Source organism: Plasmodium berghei (assembly GCF_900002375.2).
Source record: "Plasmodium berghei ANKA genome assembly, chromosome: 8".
Lineage (NCBI taxonomy): Eukaryota > Apicomplexa > Aconoidasida > Haemosporida > Plasmodiidae > Plasmodium > Plasmodium berghei.
The window spans coordinates 1,211,373-1,230,652 of record NC_036166.2 but is presented as its reverse complement, the minus strand read 5'-3'; the positions used below and the strand labels follow the sequence as shown (position 1 = coordinate 1,230,652).

The window sequence follows — 19,280 nt, the reverse complement described above, 5'->3', positions numbered from 1 at the left end:
AGAACAGGGATAAATGTCATAAACTTTATAAATGGATTGTGTACAGGATACACTGTAAATAATTTGGAACCTTAAGCTCGACGCTTTTAACATCTTGATATAGCTTTATTGCATGCTCTTTTTCATTGATATTTATTTTTTTAGTAACGTCTTTAGAAATGTTGTCATTTAATTTCATTATTGTTTCTTTATTAGAATTAAGAATAAAATATTTATTTGTATCGATATGGTTAAATATAAATCCTATTTTTTTATTAATTACAACTTTAAAGTTTTCACTATCATTTGTACATATATAATTATTATGCCAATTGTAATAAGACAAATCCTTTTTACTTGCATATATATATTTTTTTTTATTTATTTTTTCCTGAATTTTAGTATTATTAATATCTATATAAGAGCTAATTTCATATTTCTGTTTATTCAAATAGCGAATAAACAAAATAGTGCTAATTTTTTTTTTCCGACAAAAATGCAAATGATAATCTATCATATAAAAAAAATCTTTTACATTACTATGTAACAAATTAATATCATATGTTATGCTTTCTTTATTTCCTTCTTCTATTGCCTTTTTTTCATTTTTATTCCCTTTTTTGTATGTACTATGAAAATCTTCATAACTTAATATCCCTCGGCTTTTTATGCCTAATGAAAATAACTCAAATATAAGTTCTTCCTTAATAAAAAAAAAAAAAAGTAAAATAAATTGTCGTATTAATTAAACAAATATTTTATATACCTTAAAAAGGCAGTATAATGTACAAGATATAATACTTAATTTATTTTTATTTATATAATTACATCTTCTATATAAAATAAATCAGTTGGAGTTATTTTTGTTTTTATATACTCTTCATAGGAGTTAAATGAAAGAATATTATCTAGCTGGTTTTCCATTATTTCTTCATAAAAAAAAAAAAAAAAAAACAGCTAGCTAAAATTTTATATAAATAAATAATAGCCTATTGCATATTAAATGTAAGTAATATACATTGTATATCTTTATTTTTAAAATTTATGGTTTTGTTATTTAATATATATTCGTTAAAATGTTGACATAATATCCCATATATATATGCTTACACAAGTATACTTTTTTCTAAACGCGATTTAAGGAATTGTTAAAGATTTTTATTAGTATATTTTGTTCAGGTAAAAGATATAAATTTTTTATAATGTCTTTCCTTCATTTATATCCCTTTAATGTGTAAATATATTTTTTGTAAAGAATTTGAATCTATTTTTCTTGTCTAAAATATTTCAAATATATTTTTAAAAAGAGAAAACAAAATTAGTACATATTTTACTTTTCAATTCATATTTTTAAAACATAAACGTCGTATATATACTTGTAAAAAATCACCATTGAAGTCAATATAAAGAATTAAAATATAATATTTTTTTATTTGCTATACATTAATTGAATTGTTTTTTATTTCCTTTATGGGCATATATATATGTATGTGTGTGCAAATAAAAAAGGCTTATTATTTTCTTTTAATGAGAGAAAAAATTATTGCATATATGTAGATTAATGTTATAAAAACACAAATTTTTTTCCTTGAAAATGTGAAAATAATATAGAGAAAGAAATGGAAAAAACAAATATATTACCATGAATTGTTTTTCCTATAAATAATTTACAAGAAAAAGACTTTTAAAATTCCTTTGAGCGATGCTTATTTAAAAGAAAATAAAATGATAAATACTAATATTAGAAATACTGCATTAATAATAAAAGAATATTTGTAACAATAAAAAAACGAAACTTATGTGTAATAATAATTACTTTTAAAAATATGCATATAATATGTTCCTTATTCACATTTTTTTATTTACACACAATAAAAATGCATGTACAAGTTGGAAAAAAAGGAATAAAACTACATATCTATAATTCCCTTATGGTTTCCTTTGATATATTACCTTTTTTATTTTGTAATGTAATTAGACCATAAAAAATTAAAATTCTAAGTAAATATTTTTAGTGATAATAATTCAACAGTGTTGTATTTATTAAGATGTCGAAAATTATTATACAATTTTTTATGAATACAAACTTTACTATATTTTTTTTATTTTGTCACAGCTAAAATTAAAAAATGTACATAAATAAAATATTAATAAATAAATGGGTGATCCTCCTATATATTATGCAATATATGTTGGTAAAATTTTCTATAAAAATTAAAACAAATCAACTTCAAAAAATATTTACGATATAAACAATTATAAATTAAATATATAATGATAGATTTTCTAAAAAAAATAAAATGTCGAAGCGTTCCATCATATACTAAATAACAAAATAATATTAAATATGTATCAATACCCAGTTAGTATAAAAGCAATATATTTATTATATTAAACGGAAATTTTATCTATATTTTTAATCTATTTTGTGTTTCTAGATTCATATATTTTTTATTTAACGATAAGTACATATTTTCCAGATTTGTGTAAAAAAAATAATTCATAGAAATTTACAAATTTGCATAAAAAAAATAATTCATGGAAATTTACAAATTTGCATAAAAAAACAATTCATGAAAATTTACAAATACGATATTTATTTTATTATAGTATTAACATATAATATTTTAATGGCGAAATAATTTGAAAAATAAAAAAAATGCGTTTGACCATTATTTAAAAAAAAAAAAATTTAATTTAAATAAACTATTTATTGCAGTTTTCATGATTATAAACTGTATAGCTTTAAAATTATATAATGTTATATATATATAAATGTGGAAAATAATAAAATGCTATTGACAATTTGTTTATGGTATACTTAATTACCAACATTTAAATCAGCACATGTTTGTGAATAAAATAGACAATTAGTACAATGTTAATATTTTGATTATATCCTCTATTTTTTTAAACAATTACAAAAATGAAGATAACTGAGTTAATAAATACCTTTTATATAATTACTAAAGATATATGTTTATATATATTGTACTATGTTGTAATATGTTTTATCGTAATCGAGGCTATATATTTTTTAATATTTCTTAAAACCAGATACAAACAATTCAAGATTTATAAAATTATTCAAAATTACAGAAATACATATAATATATCTTCACAACAAAATGTTCTATACAAGTTTATTGAATATATCCCCAAAGGTAATATAATAAAATAATCAATAAATAAACATATACACGAATGTATATATTAACCTTAAAAATTGATCCAGATTAATATAGGTATTATGTGGCTATTTTACACACAATATAAAACATATTGAATAAAAAATATTGTCAGTTTCTATGCAAATGTATACACACAATTATGCATGATGTATTATTTCATTTTCCTTTATAGACAAACCTGATTGTGAAGATAAACTTATACAGCCAACAAATTATATTTTTTACTATTTAAAAAAATCTATATTTTTCTTACAAAATTATAAATATTTACATTTAAAAAGGATATTAAATTGCATTTTCGTTGTAAGTATTACAAATATTATATCCTTTATATTTCATGTGAAAATTATATATATATATATATATATATATATTTGTGTTTAAATATACACAAATAAATGTGACTTAAATCCATTCACACACATTAAATCCGTTAATTATTATTTAATTTATATAGAGAAATAATATAATAGATATAAGAACGATAAAATACCTGACACAATCAAAAGTTATCCAATTTAAAAAAGACGTAAGTAGTTGTCTACTAGAAGCATATAACTCCTTCAATTATAAAAATAAAAAGGAACTTATATATATATATTTTAAATTATATTCAAATATTTGTTTTTTTTTTCAAAGTAAAAATTTTTTTTTTTTTCATTTCCTAACAAATGTTCTTATAGTTTCTTGGGTCTATGCACCCTGTTCTCTATAGGATATTGCAAATGAAAAAAAAAAAAAAGTAACAATAATTAAAAGTATATAACATGCAAATATATTAAGCATATATAAATATATTTAAGCATGTTATTATTTATGTAACAATTTGGTCAAGTGTAGGAAAATTAAATATAATTAAAAAAAAATCCATATTCTTTAATATTTTCTTTATTTAATTTTTTGAATTCATATATTTTATACACTTATTTTCTCTGAATATTACTTTTTTTTATTAAATATATTTGTTACATTCATAAAAATGCATATTTTCAATATAAACTATTTTTTTTTAAAACTCACCTATGAATTTAGATTTTTTATAACTAAATCAATAAACTTTATGGCAGAAGAAAGTAAATATGTATTAGGGTAATTTTTTATAACATAGAATTCGCCTAATAAAAAAAAATGTCGAAAAAAAATGTGGCTTTATATTCATAAGGCATGTATGTTTGTCATGTTACACATAATTTTGAAAAAAAACAGAAACACACAATATTTAGAAAAACAAGATGACATATTTTCTCTTCTCAACCTGTATCTTCAAATCCAACTAAGAGAAATATGGTAATCATTTCTTCATATATTTTTATTTTTTCAATAAACACTTTATTTTCCTTTTTAATTTTTTGAAATTTTTTTTCTAAAATATTATCTTTTATATTACTAAAATATTTTCTTAAAATATTTAATGAACTTATTAATTCAGTTTTATTATTTTTATGTTTATTTTTTAAATTGTTAAATAAAATAGCGATTTCGTCCCTTTTTTGATTTTCTCCTAGATCTTCTATACTTTTTTTTTTTTGGCTATCAGGATTATAAGCCATAGAAAATTTGGCTTCATATTCCCTTTTTAGCAGTTCTAATTGTTTTTGTTTTTCTTTTTTATATTCGTTTCTTTCCCTTTCTAAATTTTCTATATATTTTTTCCTTTCATATTCTTCTAATTGTTCTTTTCTTTTTTGTATTTCCTTTGTCATAGCAATTCGTTTTTTTTCTTTTTCAATTTCTTCTTCTTTTTCTTTTTGCAATTTTTTTTCTCGAATTTTCTTTTGCAATTCAATAGCTTTTTTTTGGGCTTCTTCTGGAGTTAATTTGGGTTTTTGTTCTTTGGTACTTTCTATATTTTTGTCTATTGCTACATTTTCACTAACATTTTCAGCTTTATTGTCTGTATTTAATTTTGAATTCACAACATCGGGGTTTTCCTCAATGAGCTCAATCCAACTTAAGGCTTCGTCAACTGTTTAATCATATTAAAAAAGCAAAACCAACACAATAAAATTGAAAGATAAAAATTGAGGAATGCTATGTATTTGGTGTATGAAATAAATGTAGTAACGCAAAAATGGCTAAAAAAATGAACCGAAAATTGCACACACAATATATTATTTTTATTTCATGTTTTATTTATTATTATAGCGTGTGATTTAATTTACCTGTTTTAGCTTCACTCATTTTTATAACTCTCATACTTATCTCCTTAGAATATCCCAATTCAATTAGCTGATCGATAATCTACAATTAAATAATGAGCGAACAAATGATAAAAATAAATAGCCAATTTGTTCATAATTATATCAAATTTCTATATATATAATATGACTTGTGCATGTAAATAGCTATAGAAAACAATGGCTAACTCGTATATGTTAATATTTTTTTTCTTTACTACCCCTCATAATAGTGTATTTTCCTTACCTTATTATGTTCCTCCATTTTTATTGATTTAATTGGATGAATGTGTTTATTTCGTTCTTTTTTTTTACTCTTTGTGGGCAAGTATGATACCCTTATTATCTATTATTTACAAATTCTTTTTGGATAATTCGACAAAATGGCCAGCAAATATACATATATATATACAATTAAACTATCCAAACTAAAAAAATTGTAAATATGTGAGGATTGTTGAAAGTGCTCACATGCACAATATATACAATTGTAGCAATAAATATAATATATTCATCGTTGGTGAAAATCGAAAAACAAAAACTTTCCACATATATGCATACTCATTGGATTGTATAATATTGCTAACTTTTCTTATTAGGAACATAAATTCGTACAAATATTTTTTCTTTGTTATTCTGTTTATAGCTAAAAAAAATATATTATAAATCAGGTGAACTGATCTCCTTTTTTTTTCCTTAGCTTCCCAAATATATCATATTCTATTGGATGGTTATGATAAGCATACCCTTATTGAAACTTGTAAAAAATAATGATAAAGAATTGTTCATTTGAATTAATATATATTATTTTAAATAAAAAAGAATAAAAATGTTCATATATTTCTAATATTTACTAAAAGTCGCCCCAAAAGTAATTTAATTACAATTAAAAAAAACAAATAAATGGAGACATTTAGCTTAAATTGAATAGTAATTTTTTAATTGTAAAAAATGCTAACTTTTTAGAAAACCTAAAATATATTTACAATACACATGTATATAACTGCCCTTTACTGCACATATATATGAGGATAGAAAAAGAAAATGTTCTTATTATTAAATTTAGATATGTGTTTCAATTTTTTATTTCATTTTTTGCTTCAATATATTATTAGAGAAGAAGCATAGAACAACATAATCACAATATAAAACGATTAAAAAGGTAGCGACATAATTTTAACAAAATATGTATGTCTCGTTAAGAAATAATAGCATAAAACTATTTTAATAATTGAAAAAAGTATGTGAACATGTTTTAGTTGCATTTAAAAAGTTGTTTAAATGCTTATACCAAATTTTATAGGTTTAAGTTACATTTATTTACCAAAAAATATATAAATAAAAATAAAAAAACTACATATATATGTACTATAAAAAATAAAAGCATGTTGCAAAACAAAATAGATCTTTAGGTCATAAGTAAAAAATAGTGATACATTTTATAAAAGATATATCAAGATCCTTGAACATTTTGATCAAAACTTATATACTTTTTGTTTGCAAAAATATGCTATATCATTTTATTTTCTCAATAGTATGTATATATAAGATATATATTATAGCTTTATTAAATTACATTTTACTTATTTTATGTTTTTTTTGCATGAATATATCATATTCCGCCTTTGCAACGAAGGCAATTTATTCAGAAAAAAAAATTTAATTGTATACATATATGAATGTGTAACATTTATATTTATTTGAGTTTTTACACAAATGTATAATTTTGTATTGTTTAGGATTATGTAAATATGCACACATACTATTTTTTATTATTTTTTTTTTCGCATGAAATAGTGCTTATTTAATTTACAATATGAATCCAAATAAATATACATGTACATTGTTGCTTTATCCATAAATGGAAGGAATCAGTATACTTTTTCTTTTATTCTACAACTGTTTTACTTTTTTCAATAGTATTTTGTATATTTATTAATATGGAATATATATCTTTCATATATTGTTCAAGTGTATTGTCTATTACATAAACTTTTGAAATAACGGATTTGGAATCAATATTATTTTTTTTATCAATGGGAATTTGATTTTTCTCACTATTTGCTGATTCTTCTGAAATAATTTCCTTATTCATATTATTTTCATACTTAAATGCAGATTTATTGTTTCTAAAATCAAAAATATCATTACATAAATCGATTCCCTTCATAAAAATATTATGCATATCTACATTTTTATGGATTGGCTTGTTTACTTCTTTATTTTTATCAAAATCATTTGGTTCATTATTTTCATAAATTCCATTTGCTTCTTTATTTTTATCAAAATCATTTGGTTCATTATTTTCATAAATTCCATTTGCTTCTTTATTTTTATCAAAATCATTTGGTTCATTATTTTCATAAATTCCATTTGGTTCATTATTTTCATAAATTCCATTTGGTTCATTATTTTCATAAATTCCATTTGCTTCTTTATTTTTATCAAAATCATTTGGTTCATTATTTTCATAAATTCCATTTGGTTCATTATTTTCATAAATTCCATTTGGTTCATTATTTTCATAAATTCCATTTGGTTCATTATTTTCATAAATTCCATTTGCTTCTTTATTTTTATCAAAATCATTTGGTTCATTATTTTCATAAATTCCATTTGGTTCATTATTTTCATAAATTCCATTTGGTTCATTATTTTCATAAATTCCATTTGCTTCTTTATTTTTATCAAAATCATTTGGTTCATTATTTTCATAAATTCCATTTGGTTCATTATTGTCATAAATTCCATTTGCTTCTTTATTTTCATAAATTCCATTTGCTTCTTTATTTTTATCAAAATCATTTGGTTCATTATTTTCATAAATTCCATTTGGTTCATTATTGTCATAAATTCCATTTGCTTCTTTATTTTCATAAATTCCATTTGCTTCTTTATTTTTATCAAAATCATTTGGTTCATTATTTTCATAAATTCCATTTGGTTCATTATTGTCATAAATTCCATTCATACCTATCTGTTCTGTATTGTAATTAACTTCGGTGGTATCTTCATTATTGGATTCTACACCTGAATTATCATAATTTTTTTTGGTTTTTACATTGTTAGGGTATGGAAGCTCAGGCGTTTCAAAGGCTTCGCTTTCTAATTTTTTATGATAAGAAGATTCATTTTCATTTATATTTGAGGTGTCATATGTTTCATAATCAGGGGGATATTGTCGTGGATAATTTGGGCTTGGGGTTTCATATTCTGACTGTTCAGGCGAAATTACATCATTAGGATAATTTGGGGTCATATATTCATCAGTATTATAATTATTTTCCTCTGAATATTCTAGCGAATTTTCATTTCTCTTTTTTCTCAAATTCTGTTTAGGTTCATCGTGTTTTAAATTTATTAAAAAATTATTTTGTCTATCTAAATCATAACTACTTAAATCAAAGATATAAGGACTATGTTTAACTTCGTTAGATTCATTAATATAATCCTTAGAACAATATACATTATATTTAGAGTTCAACTTGGTTGCAATTACAAGGATAAAAAATAAGCTAAATGTTACTTTCATTTTAGTATTTTTTTTATGTATATTTAGTAGTGTGATTATTATGGATTTAATTAATAAATGTCAGTGTAATTTTATTTTTAAGGATAAATGGAAAATTATAAATAATAGTTATAAAAAAATATATACAATTTTTTAAAGTAAAAAGAAAATTATAAGTTAAGGAATACTGGTGTTACAAACTTGTAAAAAAAATAAAATAATAATATAATATAAAAAAAATAAATATTTTAAAATGTATATTAATAAATAAAATAATAATTAAAAAAAAAAATAAATATTATATTTAACTAAAGACGTTAATAAACACATTAGACATTTTACAATTTCATAATGATTTCCTTAATATCCTTATATAATACAAGATAAGTCATATAACCTTATAGTTTTCTGCATGCATGCATTCTTAAATAAATTATATAATGGAAAATAAAAACAATGAATAATTTATAAGTATCTTAGACTTGTTTATTTTTAACGCCTATATGAAATGCATATTTAAGATAATATGATAACAATCCTATTAAAACTTTGTAACTGTATCATTTTCAAAATTGTCCATATTTATTCTGCCCTTTCAAATAAATGTTCTTAATTAAGCTCCTTTACAAAAGGTATGCTAATATTTATTCGGCATATATATTTTTTTTTAAGCCCCATTTTGGGATTTTATAATATTTTCCAAAAAATTACTATTAAAAAAAAAAAATATATAGTATAGATCAAAATATTTAAAATATTATTCAGATCTATATGGTTATATAATGGCAAGTTTCATATGTATATCACTGGGAATACAATTATAAAAAAAATATTCATGTTAAGAGTATTGTTTATGCATGTTTTTTTTTAATTCATTGTAATAAAAAATAACAAAATAAATAATTAAAATAGGAAATAGATATAATCGTTAAACCTATCGATATTGTTGTGTAACTCTTTATTTCATATTTTTTAAGTATTTATTTTATTCCTACTTAAAAAATGCATAAAAAAAAGTAAAAATAAAACAAATGTACATTTACACAAACTATATCTCCATTGTATTCTCACATTTGTAAGGATAAAATTTAATTGTCAAAAAATGTCTCCCATATTAGGTTTACAACATTTTAATCATTTATAAATTTTATCACTTATTTGCACACTGATTAATTTTAAATAGGATACTTTAGTTTCAAATAATATTCTTCTATATTCTTATGTTTATTAAACTATTTTCTATATTTTTTATGAACAAATCATCTATATAATAATCGTTGTAAATTATTCTTTTATTTTGATATATATGAATTATATTTGTATTACACAATAAGCCATATATAACATTATATGAAAAAAACATAATAGCAAATACAGCTAATTTTTTTTTCCTCATATTTTCAAAAATATTTTTAAAATTTTCATCATTTACTATAAATACTGGTATAAAATATTCCGTATGTCTGGGAAATATTATAATTAATGAAATTAAAATATAAAATATGAAAATAATATAACATAACAATTTATAGATAAGTGCTGGTCTAATACTCATTAAGAATAAAACATATTTCTTCCTATTGTTGTCATTATAATTATTATATATTTGATAGTCTTCTTCAAAATAAACTTTAGTGTTTTCCCCATTTAATATATCAAAATAATTTTTTATTTTACTTAAAACATATTGGGATTGTCATGATCTACAAAAATATATAGATATTTGATTATCTTGATTTATATATGAAGGTAATCTATCCCTTTGTGCAAATAAAGCATCATAGCTTTTTTTAAAAAAATATCTTTTCTCTATAATAGCTTCATTCTTTAAAACAATAAAATCATAACTCAAAAAAATTAATGCAAATAGCTTTAAAAAAAGCTTTAAATAATACATTTTGTATACAAATTATACTTTTTTTTTCCAAACTTATCAAAAAAATATTTTTTATAATATCCTAAATATTAAAACATTTTATCATGAATATGAATGAATTTATTCTTATAGATTGTATATATATTTTTTTTGATAAAATAAAACTTTTTTAGTAACCCGGTATTTTAGGTTTTATTCAACAATAATTAATTATTATGAAAATTTGCATATATATATAGTATCGATTTGTTTGGAAAAAAAATTCTAATTATATTAATTACAACATATTGTTGCAATAACTAACAAAGTGTTTTAATAAAAAAATTATTATATATAATAAAATGTAAAGAAGTGTGAGTTTATGGGATAATTTATATAAATGTGATGGATAAACAAATTAATGGAAAATAATAAAAAAAATAATAAAAAAATAATAAGTTCAATTAAAAAAAATATATAAATAAAAGAAAAAGATTGACATATAGAAAAAAAGGGAAATGAAACAAAAAATATATTTTTCTATTTTTGCTATTTTTCTTTATATTTTAATTTCCTTATAAAAAGGATGGAACATTAATTAAGTTTCGAAAGTTATCCAAAAAAAAGTACGAATTAACATTCTTTTTTTTAGCACATGGAATATATTCGATTGTGTTTTTCTTTAAGTCAAAATGAACTTTTTTAGGGGTACTAGATTTTGTCTTTTCTTTTTTTAAAATCGTTTTGTTTAAAACATTTTTATCACCTAATCGTGGCTCATGAATGAGAAGAGTTTTTTTTAAACTCTTTTTCACTTTTTTATCTTTTTTTTTTAGTAATTTTTCCTTTTTACCTTTTTTTTTTTCACCCTCCAATTCAAATTCAGTATTTATTGTTTGATTCTTTGGCATAAGCATTATTTTTTTTTTTTTTTTTTTTAATTCATTTTTTTTCATGGATATATCGTTGCTTTCAGCATCATTTATTTGTTTAAATTTATTTCTTAATGATTTTTTTTTTTTAGAATACATTTCTTTTAGCATTAACTTGATAAAACTAAGCGGTATTTTTTTATTTTTATTCTTTTTGGTAAAAAGGCTATCATATATTTTCTTTCCCTTTTTACTTCCGTTAATTTCCTTTAAAAGCATATTAATATATTCTTTATCTTCAGCATTTATTATCCTATTGGTTTTTGTGTGTGTCTTTATTTTTTTTATTTTATTTTTTATATCATTTTTTTTCTTATTTTTTTTTTTTGCTTTTTGGTCGAAGCAATTATTCTCATTTTCTTCATCCATAACTTTTCCTTCCGTGTTAAGTGACTCGTTATTGCATTCAGTATTTTCGCTACCATTTTTATCGTTATTATAATTTGCAATAAAAATCGGAGTTTTATATTTTATATTTATTTTATTCTTTTTTGTATTTGAAGTGTCAAATAAATTGTAAAAGTTTTTCAAAATTTTTGATCCATATTTATTTGGGCATTTGTCTATATAACTGTTAATTCTTTCCAACAACATATGTCGTTTTATATTAATTTTTAATACCATAAAAAAAATTTTTTTTTGAATTAAATCGATAGTGTATTTTTTTTTTGTTTTACACACAATTTTAAAAAATGGATCAATTAATAATAAAAATTGTTTTGTATTATATCCATGGTCTTCTTTTTTTAATTTTAAATAAACTTCATTTTCCATAAACTCTTTAAAAAACGTATCTATATAAGCATGAAAAACGTCATTAGTATCGTCAAAAATGTTCATAATTATTTTATTATATTTTTTAATATATATACTTCTCCATGAATAATTATGTAAAAACATTAAAAATTCAGCTTGAAAAACTCTAAATAAAAATAAAAATTTATTTAATCTATATACATCCAAATTTTCATATTTTACTGACATAGTTTGTAAAAAACATTGTAAAAATAAAAATACATGATTTTTATCATGATCATTAAATTTTCCATCAAAACTATGTATTAATCTACATATTTTTAAAGCTGATTTTTTTTGTTCATCAATAGAATAGCATAACCAATAATAATAAAATAAGCCTGTACATATATATGTTATTTCTCGTTTTTTCAATGTATTTTTGTTTTTTTCTATATAATCATAAACCAAATTAATTCCATTGTCTCGATTTTCTTTATTTACATGACTTAACTGGACAAAAATATTTTTAATTTCTGAGTTGTTCATATTGCTCCTTTTATTCAAAAAGATCAATGTTATATTTGTGGGGAAAAATGAAATATAATTTTATATATATTGCGATATTTTGCAAAATTTATATACAAAATTTCATATCCCATTTATGTATGGAAAACATAATAAATAAACCGTCCATAATATTTTCGAATAAATCTTGTTCAAATAATGTATAGAGTATGTTATAATTCTTTAATTCCTATATTCAATGCAAATATAGTTTATAATATAAGTATATATTATATATAACTTGGTTCGCTGTTTTTCTTGTAGTTTTTCAATTTTTCGAATAAAATCCCACTTTTAATACTTTTTTTATTTTAAAAAATTACATAATATATATAACAGTTCAAAAAAAAATGGTAAACTTATGGATTTATTTTATACTTTTATACAAAAATTACTTGTGTTATTTTTGTCACAAGTTAAAAATTTGATCTTCAATATATATATTCAATGAATTTTGTATTTTACTATTAAAAGTAAAATTTTATATTTTGAAAATTTCAAATTTTTTGCCTTGAATTATATTTATTATTATTTTTTTAATTCATTTTTTTTTTAATTTTCAAAACATGAAAAATAACAAATATATATATTTTTTAATAAAATAAATATATATATACAGGTAATATGTATGTAATATAAATTAAAAATAATTACAAATTGTTTTTCGCTTGGGGTAAATAGAGAAGCTATTTCCAACAGCCACAAATTAAAAAAAATACATATTAAATTTGTTGGCATTTTACAATATTATATGAGCATACAAATTTTTAAAAGGAACCTAATATACAAGGTAAATAATATATGTATTTATATAGCATACATAAAATAAAACTTCTAAGAAATTTCAAAAAAATATATTTAAAATGTATAAAACATATAAAAATTAAAACAACGCCGATTTTACAAATATGTATATATATTCATATTTTATATAAATACGATATGATAAAATATATAACATTTATTTGTATGATTAAAAAAAAGACGAAATATATATTTACATTTACCATTTCGAACAAAATTCATTTTTCATTCTTTCACGTTTAAAGCGAAAATAATAATGTGATTTCAATTTGAAATTCGTAATAATTTACCCTTTAAGAATGTTGCAAAATATAAAGAATAAACAAATATACAATAAAAATTTAATACCTAAACAAGCCATATATATATTGTGAACAATATTTAAAAAAATACAAAATGATATAAATTATATAAATGATATAAATTATATACCTTTATATTTTTCATACACCATTTTTTTTCTAATATTTTACAAATGAAAATTGTAAGACACAAGTTTATCCATCATGACTTGAAATAATATTCATGAAGTTTATTTTATTTTCTATTTAAATTATCACGAAAAAATCGAATTTCAATTTTCAATGTATAATAGACATATTATATATCCCTATATAATATATCTTTTACTTTTCGCAACTTCCCTCTAGTTGTATAGTAATTAAAGCATTTTTGAAAATGTTTTTTTAGTATATTCATAAATTTGCATATATACATACTAACGAAACAAATAAATACGATTAAAAATTGGAGAAATTGAAAAATAATAAATAAACGCATAGCATTTTATACGCAAAAAAAAAGGGACATATAAATCAAACAATGAGTAATAGAAAAGGAGGGAAAAAATTCTTATATGAAGATTATGAAGATTATGACGAAGAAAATTACATAGAATATGAATTCAAAGAAAATGCAAATAATGGAAAGAATAAAATTCGCAATAGTAATAAAAATGATAACAAATGCAAAAGTGAGAGCAATAGCATTCCTGTAAAACATACAAAAATGAAAGAAAAAGCAAACAATAAAAACGAGGTAAACATTGTGATGAAAGCTGATAAAGATGAAAAAAGTTCAAAATATATAATGCTTGGTACTTTGAATATTCTTGTATTGGGCCATATCGACGCAGGGAAATCTACATTAATAGGCGCGTTACTATATAATTTAAATTATGTAAATGATCAAATTCTAAAAAAATATGAAAAAATTAGAGAAAGTTCTAAGTATACTTATATATTAGATGAAGAAGATGAACGCGAAAGAAATATAACACTTTTTAATAAAAGAAAAGAATTTTTTATATTTTATACTAACAATGATATTAATCAATCTTTTTGTGATATAATATATAGTAAAAAATCCTGTGAAAATATTTACATTAATAAAAATATTTTTGAAGATTTATATAAAAGAAATGTTATACATAAAGATATTGTATGTTTTCGAAAAGTTAATATTTTTGACACCCCAGGGCATAATGAATTAGTAAATAATTTGCATGCTTGTAGTTTTTTTGCAGATTGTGCTATATTAGTAGTTGATGCAAATAATATTTATAATAAAAAAAATGATGAAACGTACAGAAATGTATGTATATTAAAATCTGTAGGTATTTCGAATATTATAATAGTAATAAATAAAATAGATTTATTTGATTATGATGAAAAAATTTTTAATGATATATGCAAAACGATTAAAACATATTTTGAATGTGAAAAAAATGATAGTATATATGAATTTATTTGTGATAATAATTTTTATTTACAAGAAAAATATCCTCAAAATAGTGATACTAAAAATTTAATTCATAAAACAAAATTTTTTGAAAGAAATTTAATTTTTATACCTATTTCTGCATATAAAAATGAAAATATCGTAAAATTTGAAAAAAGTAATATACCATTATTTAACAAAAATTATTCTTTATATGATGAAATTAAATTTATAAATTTAAAAAGAGATATGTTTTTGTTAAAAGTATGCCATGAACATTTGTCTAATTTCAAAACATGTCAACAAATGTGTTACTACAATTTTATTCATAATGATGGCATTGGTAATAGCAAATTGGATAATCTTAATGAATTTCTTTTTGCAAATAATATTTTTTATAATAGAAAAAATAAATCTGAAATATCTTTAAACCCAGTTAAAAAATCGTTAAATGAAAATAATAACACATTTTTAGGGATTATTCAAGATTACACAGAATCGAATAATATGATAAAAGCAAGCATTAAAATATTAAATGGGTTTTTAAAAATAAAAAATAATTATACGATTTTACCATTTAAAGAAAAAATTATTATTAAAAATATTGAAAAAAAAAATAGTCTTTTTAAATATATTAATATAAATGATTTATGTGATTATTTATTAAGTGTGAAAGACTTTAATTATATGGAAAACATTTCATTAAATTTACCTAATTCTACAACCACTTTAAATGAGCAAACTGAAATGAAAGAAAAAAATGTACATGATACAAATGCTTCTTTTCAAAATAATTTTATTAATTTTATTAAAATTTTATCTGAAATTGCAAAAAAATGCACAGTTAATGAATGTGTCAATATAAATGATGATATTGTAGATAATGTGTTTATAAAAATCGATGAAAATAAAATAATTAACGGTTCTTTGTTAGTTAGTAATACAACAACAGATATTCAAATTAATTCTCCATATACTATAAATAACATTTTTACTTATAATAAATTAAAAGCCTTAATAAAAATTAATGATATAAAAATACCTTTAATAATAGGAAGAAATTATTTGTTTTATTCTTTGAATTATCTTCACAGTGTAACAATTAAAAATGTCTACTATGTATATAAAACTAAAGATTCATCAAATAATTATACCATATCAAATAATAAGTTAAAAATAGATTGTAATGAACACATTTCTACACAAATTGGTGACTTAAAAAATTATAAGAAAAAAAATATGATTTTTTATGAAAAAACAGAATGTAAAAAGTGCTGCTTACGTAGTTATGATATAGGAATTGTTGAAATACAAATTAATAACAATACATCAGTATGCACACAATATTTCAGAAATGAACTACAATATTTTATCACTTCAGATGGAGCTTTTTTTAACGCTTATGATTTCTTGTCATTTTCAATATCTCCTTTATCCCGTTTTATTTTATCTGAAGAAAATAAAATTGTTGCTAGTGGTTTAGTATTGAAATAAGTTTTAAACGTGTTTTTTTTTGTATAATTTTTACATAAATAAACAAAATAATATACCAATTTCATAATAACTTGTTATTTTCTTATCAATTCCGTTTTCCTTTTTGTTTTCAAAGCGCTTCATCTATGTTGTGTGTACAAAATAAAATAGTGAAGTTAATTTGTAAATAATTGGAAAACATATTAATGTATTGTACTAATTATATATCCACAAAATAAACATGTACATGGAAACTTTTACTTATAATAACAACATTCAGAAACTTTTCGTTCTATATTACACTTTTAATTTGCTTTATTTTTTAAATATTAGCAACTATATATACTTATTTGCAGCCCCATCAATATTTTTATTTACCAAATGACATCTTATTTTAATTTAATTTTATAATGTACACATGTAGTATATATTTTTTGGATATATATTTATAAAATTTTCTTAGTATTTATATTAATATGAATATATGTCATAAAGCCAAAATTTATGTTTTATTTTTTTCTATAACACTATAAAATATACCTTTTCATGTATATTATATTCCCTTTTAAGATCATATATTCTCTGATTAATTAACTTATCCCATTCATTTGAAGGTAGCTCAACATGACTTGGCGCGTAAGGAAACATAATAGTGAAATGATGCCGTTTTATATGTGTTAATGTTATACTATGATATATGTGTTTAAAATGAGATATTTTCATATAAAAAAAATTAAACGTTAACTGTTATATGTAATTAATTATATCTTATTTTTATTGAATAAATGCACACTGTATTAAATTTTATTAAATGCAATAATAATAAACAAAATTTCCAACAATATGAATTTCATCATTATACTTCCGGATTTTAATATTAAAAAATTTTGTGCAAATTTGAAATTAAATAAAAAGTAAAATTGGAAAACAAAAAATTTTTTGAGACAAATATGCTTGTTAATAATAATTCTCTTATATATTGTTTATCATGTTATTGAAAAATGATTTGCTTAAAAAATAAATGCTTTCATGGAAGGCTATGGTTAAAATACAAAGGAGCAATTAATATATATAAAAAAACAAATATATATTTCTACAATTATGTAAATTTTTTAAATAAATCTTTTCTAAGAAAAGGAATCAATTCGATGTGTTTTAGCGCATCAAACAATTTGGATTACATTAATTATGTAAATGAAATAAATAATTTTATTGAGACATTTCAAAAAAATTCAGATAATTCGATATCCAATGAAGGAAATATAATTCCTATATTACAAAAAATAAAAAATGAAACAAAATATCATGAAAATGAAGATGCTATGGAAATTATAAGTAGTATAAAATTGTTAATAGAAAAAAGAGTTCGTCCAATTGTAGTAAATGATGGGGGTGATATAAAATTTGTCTGTTTTGATATGGATAGTGGTATGATGTCAAATACACATTTTGTTTATTTTGTGCGCATATATATTTGGTATTTTATCATCTTTATATATTTATATTTTACTAACAAATTATTTTAAACTTAAAACTCTTTAGGTATAGTTTACGTGCAACTACAAGGAGCTTGTGTTGGATGTTCACAAAGTGAAGTAACGCTACAATATATGATAAAAAATATGTTGACATATTATATTTCTGAAATTAAAGAAATTAAAAATATATCAAAAGATGGAATTATTCTTTAATTTCTGCTTTAAAAAATTATATAGTTCATACTCAATTTTGAAGAACTAGTATCCCATATAAGGAACATGTATATATTGTTATACATATTATTATACAACATTTATATTTAAAAGGGAGAAATATAAAATGTGAATATACAATATTAGGAATATAAAACTTTATAAAGATGAGCATTCAAATATATGTAATTATTTCTTAAACTTGTAGTTCACATGATGTTTTAGTAAATATATTATGAAGAAAACGTTTTCATTGACAATTCAATGCATATATGTTTTCTCTAGGAAAGAGAAAATATAATTTAATCTATTTATATTAGTTTCAAAAAAAAATGAGCAAATATTTTCCAAATTGAATAAAGCATTAACCTTCATAATGAGTTTAACAATATTTGAATCAATGTAGAAAATTTGATAACTACATATTTTTAACTATAATACAAAAATTCCCATTATTATGTATACACTAAAAAGTTACATGATATTTTATAATTCGATGTTTTTTTATATATTTTTTTGTTTTCTATTATATATACATTTGTTCCTTTTTCCTTTTTTTAAATATAATCATATTACTTTATATATGACATGTTTTATTTTTATTCATATGAAACCGTTTATATTTTATATATACTTATTATGAATA

General features: G+C 20.4%; 8 protein-coding genes across 8 annotated transcripts; 3 read left to right on the top strand and 5 right to left on the bottom strand.

Moving 5' to 3' along the window:
- Nucleotides 1-25: 25 nt before the first annotated feature.
- PBANKA_0832400 (conserved protein, unknown function) lies at nt 26-903 on the bottom strand (the record flags this gene model as incomplete). Its single annotated transcript, XM_034564509.1, has 2 exons — nt 26-682; nt 808-903. 2 exons carry the CDS (start codon nt 901-903, stop codon nt 26-28), a joined length of 753 nt encoding a protein of 250 aa, XP_034421298.1.
- A 2,002-nt stretch (nt 904-2,905) lies between these two features.
- Nucleotides 2,906-3,885, top strand: PBANKA_0832300 (conserved Plasmodium protein, unknown function; the record flags this gene model as incomplete). The annotated part of the gene is made up of 3 exons (XM_034564506.1): nt 2,906-3,143; nt 3,343-3,473; nt 3,628-3,885. The coding sequence occupies 3 exons, from the start codon at nt 2,906-2,908 to the stop codon at nt 3,883-3,885; spliced, it is 627 nt and encodes a 208-aa protein (XP_034421297.1).
- Nucleotides 3,886-4,190: 305 nt separating this feature from the next.
- On the bottom strand, nt 4,191-5,612 carry PBANKA_0832200 (PUB domain-containing protein, putative; the record flags this gene model as incomplete). The annotated part of the gene is made up of 4 exons (XM_034564505.1): nt 4,191-4,285; nt 4,426-5,136; nt 5,333-5,411; nt 5,595-5,612. 4 exons carry the CDS (start codon nt 5,610-5,612, stop codon nt 4,191-4,193), a joined length of 903 nt encoding a protein of 300 aa, XP_034421296.1.
- Nucleotides 5,613-7,235: 1,623 nt separating this feature from the next.
- Nucleotides 7,236-8,879, bottom strand: PBANKA_0832100 (conserved Plasmodium protein, unknown function; the record flags this gene model as incomplete). Its single annotated transcript, XM_034564504.1, has 1 exon — nt 7,236-8,879. One exon carries the CDS (start codon nt 8,877-8,879, stop codon nt 7,236-7,238), a length of 1,644 nt encoding a protein of 547 aa, XP_034421295.1.
- A 1,189-nt stretch (nt 8,880-10,068) lies between these two features.
- PBANKA_0832000 (selenoprotein, putative) lies at nt 10,069-10,755 on the bottom strand (the record flags this gene model as incomplete). The annotated part of the gene is made up of 1 exon (XM_034564503.1): nt 10,069-10,755. One exon carries the CDS (start codon nt 10,753-10,755, stop codon nt 10,069-10,071), a length of 687 nt encoding a protein of 228 aa, XP_034421294.1.
- A 533-nt stretch (nt 10,756-11,288) lies between these two features.
- Nucleotides 11,289-12,929, bottom strand: PBANKA_0831900 (nucleolar protein Nop52, putative; the record flags this gene model as incomplete). Its single annotated transcript, XM_034564502.1, has 1 exon — nt 11,289-12,929. The coding sequence occupies one exon, from the start codon at nt 12,927-12,929 to the stop codon at nt 11,289-11,291; it is 1,641 nt and encodes a 546-aa protein (XP_034421293.1).
- Nucleotides 12,930-14,573: 1,644 nt separating this feature from the next.
- On the top strand, nt 14,574-16,964 carry PBANKA_0831800 (elongation factor Tu, putative; the record flags this gene model as incomplete). Its single annotated transcript, XM_034564501.1, has 1 exon — nt 14,574-16,964. One exon carries the CDS (start codon nt 14,574-14,576, stop codon nt 16,962-16,964), a length of 2,391 nt encoding a protein of 796 aa, XP_034421292.1.
- A 980-nt stretch (nt 16,965-17,944) lies between these two features.
- Nucleotides 17,945-18,634, top strand: PBANKA_0831700 (NifU-like protein, putative; the record flags this gene model as incomplete). Its single annotated transcript, XM_034564500.1, has 2 exons — nt 17,945-18,371; nt 18,486-18,634. 2 exons carry the CDS (start codon nt 17,945-17,947, stop codon nt 18,632-18,634), a joined length of 576 nt encoding a protein of 191 aa, XP_034421291.1.
- Nucleotides 18,635-19,280: the final 646 nt, after the last annotated feature.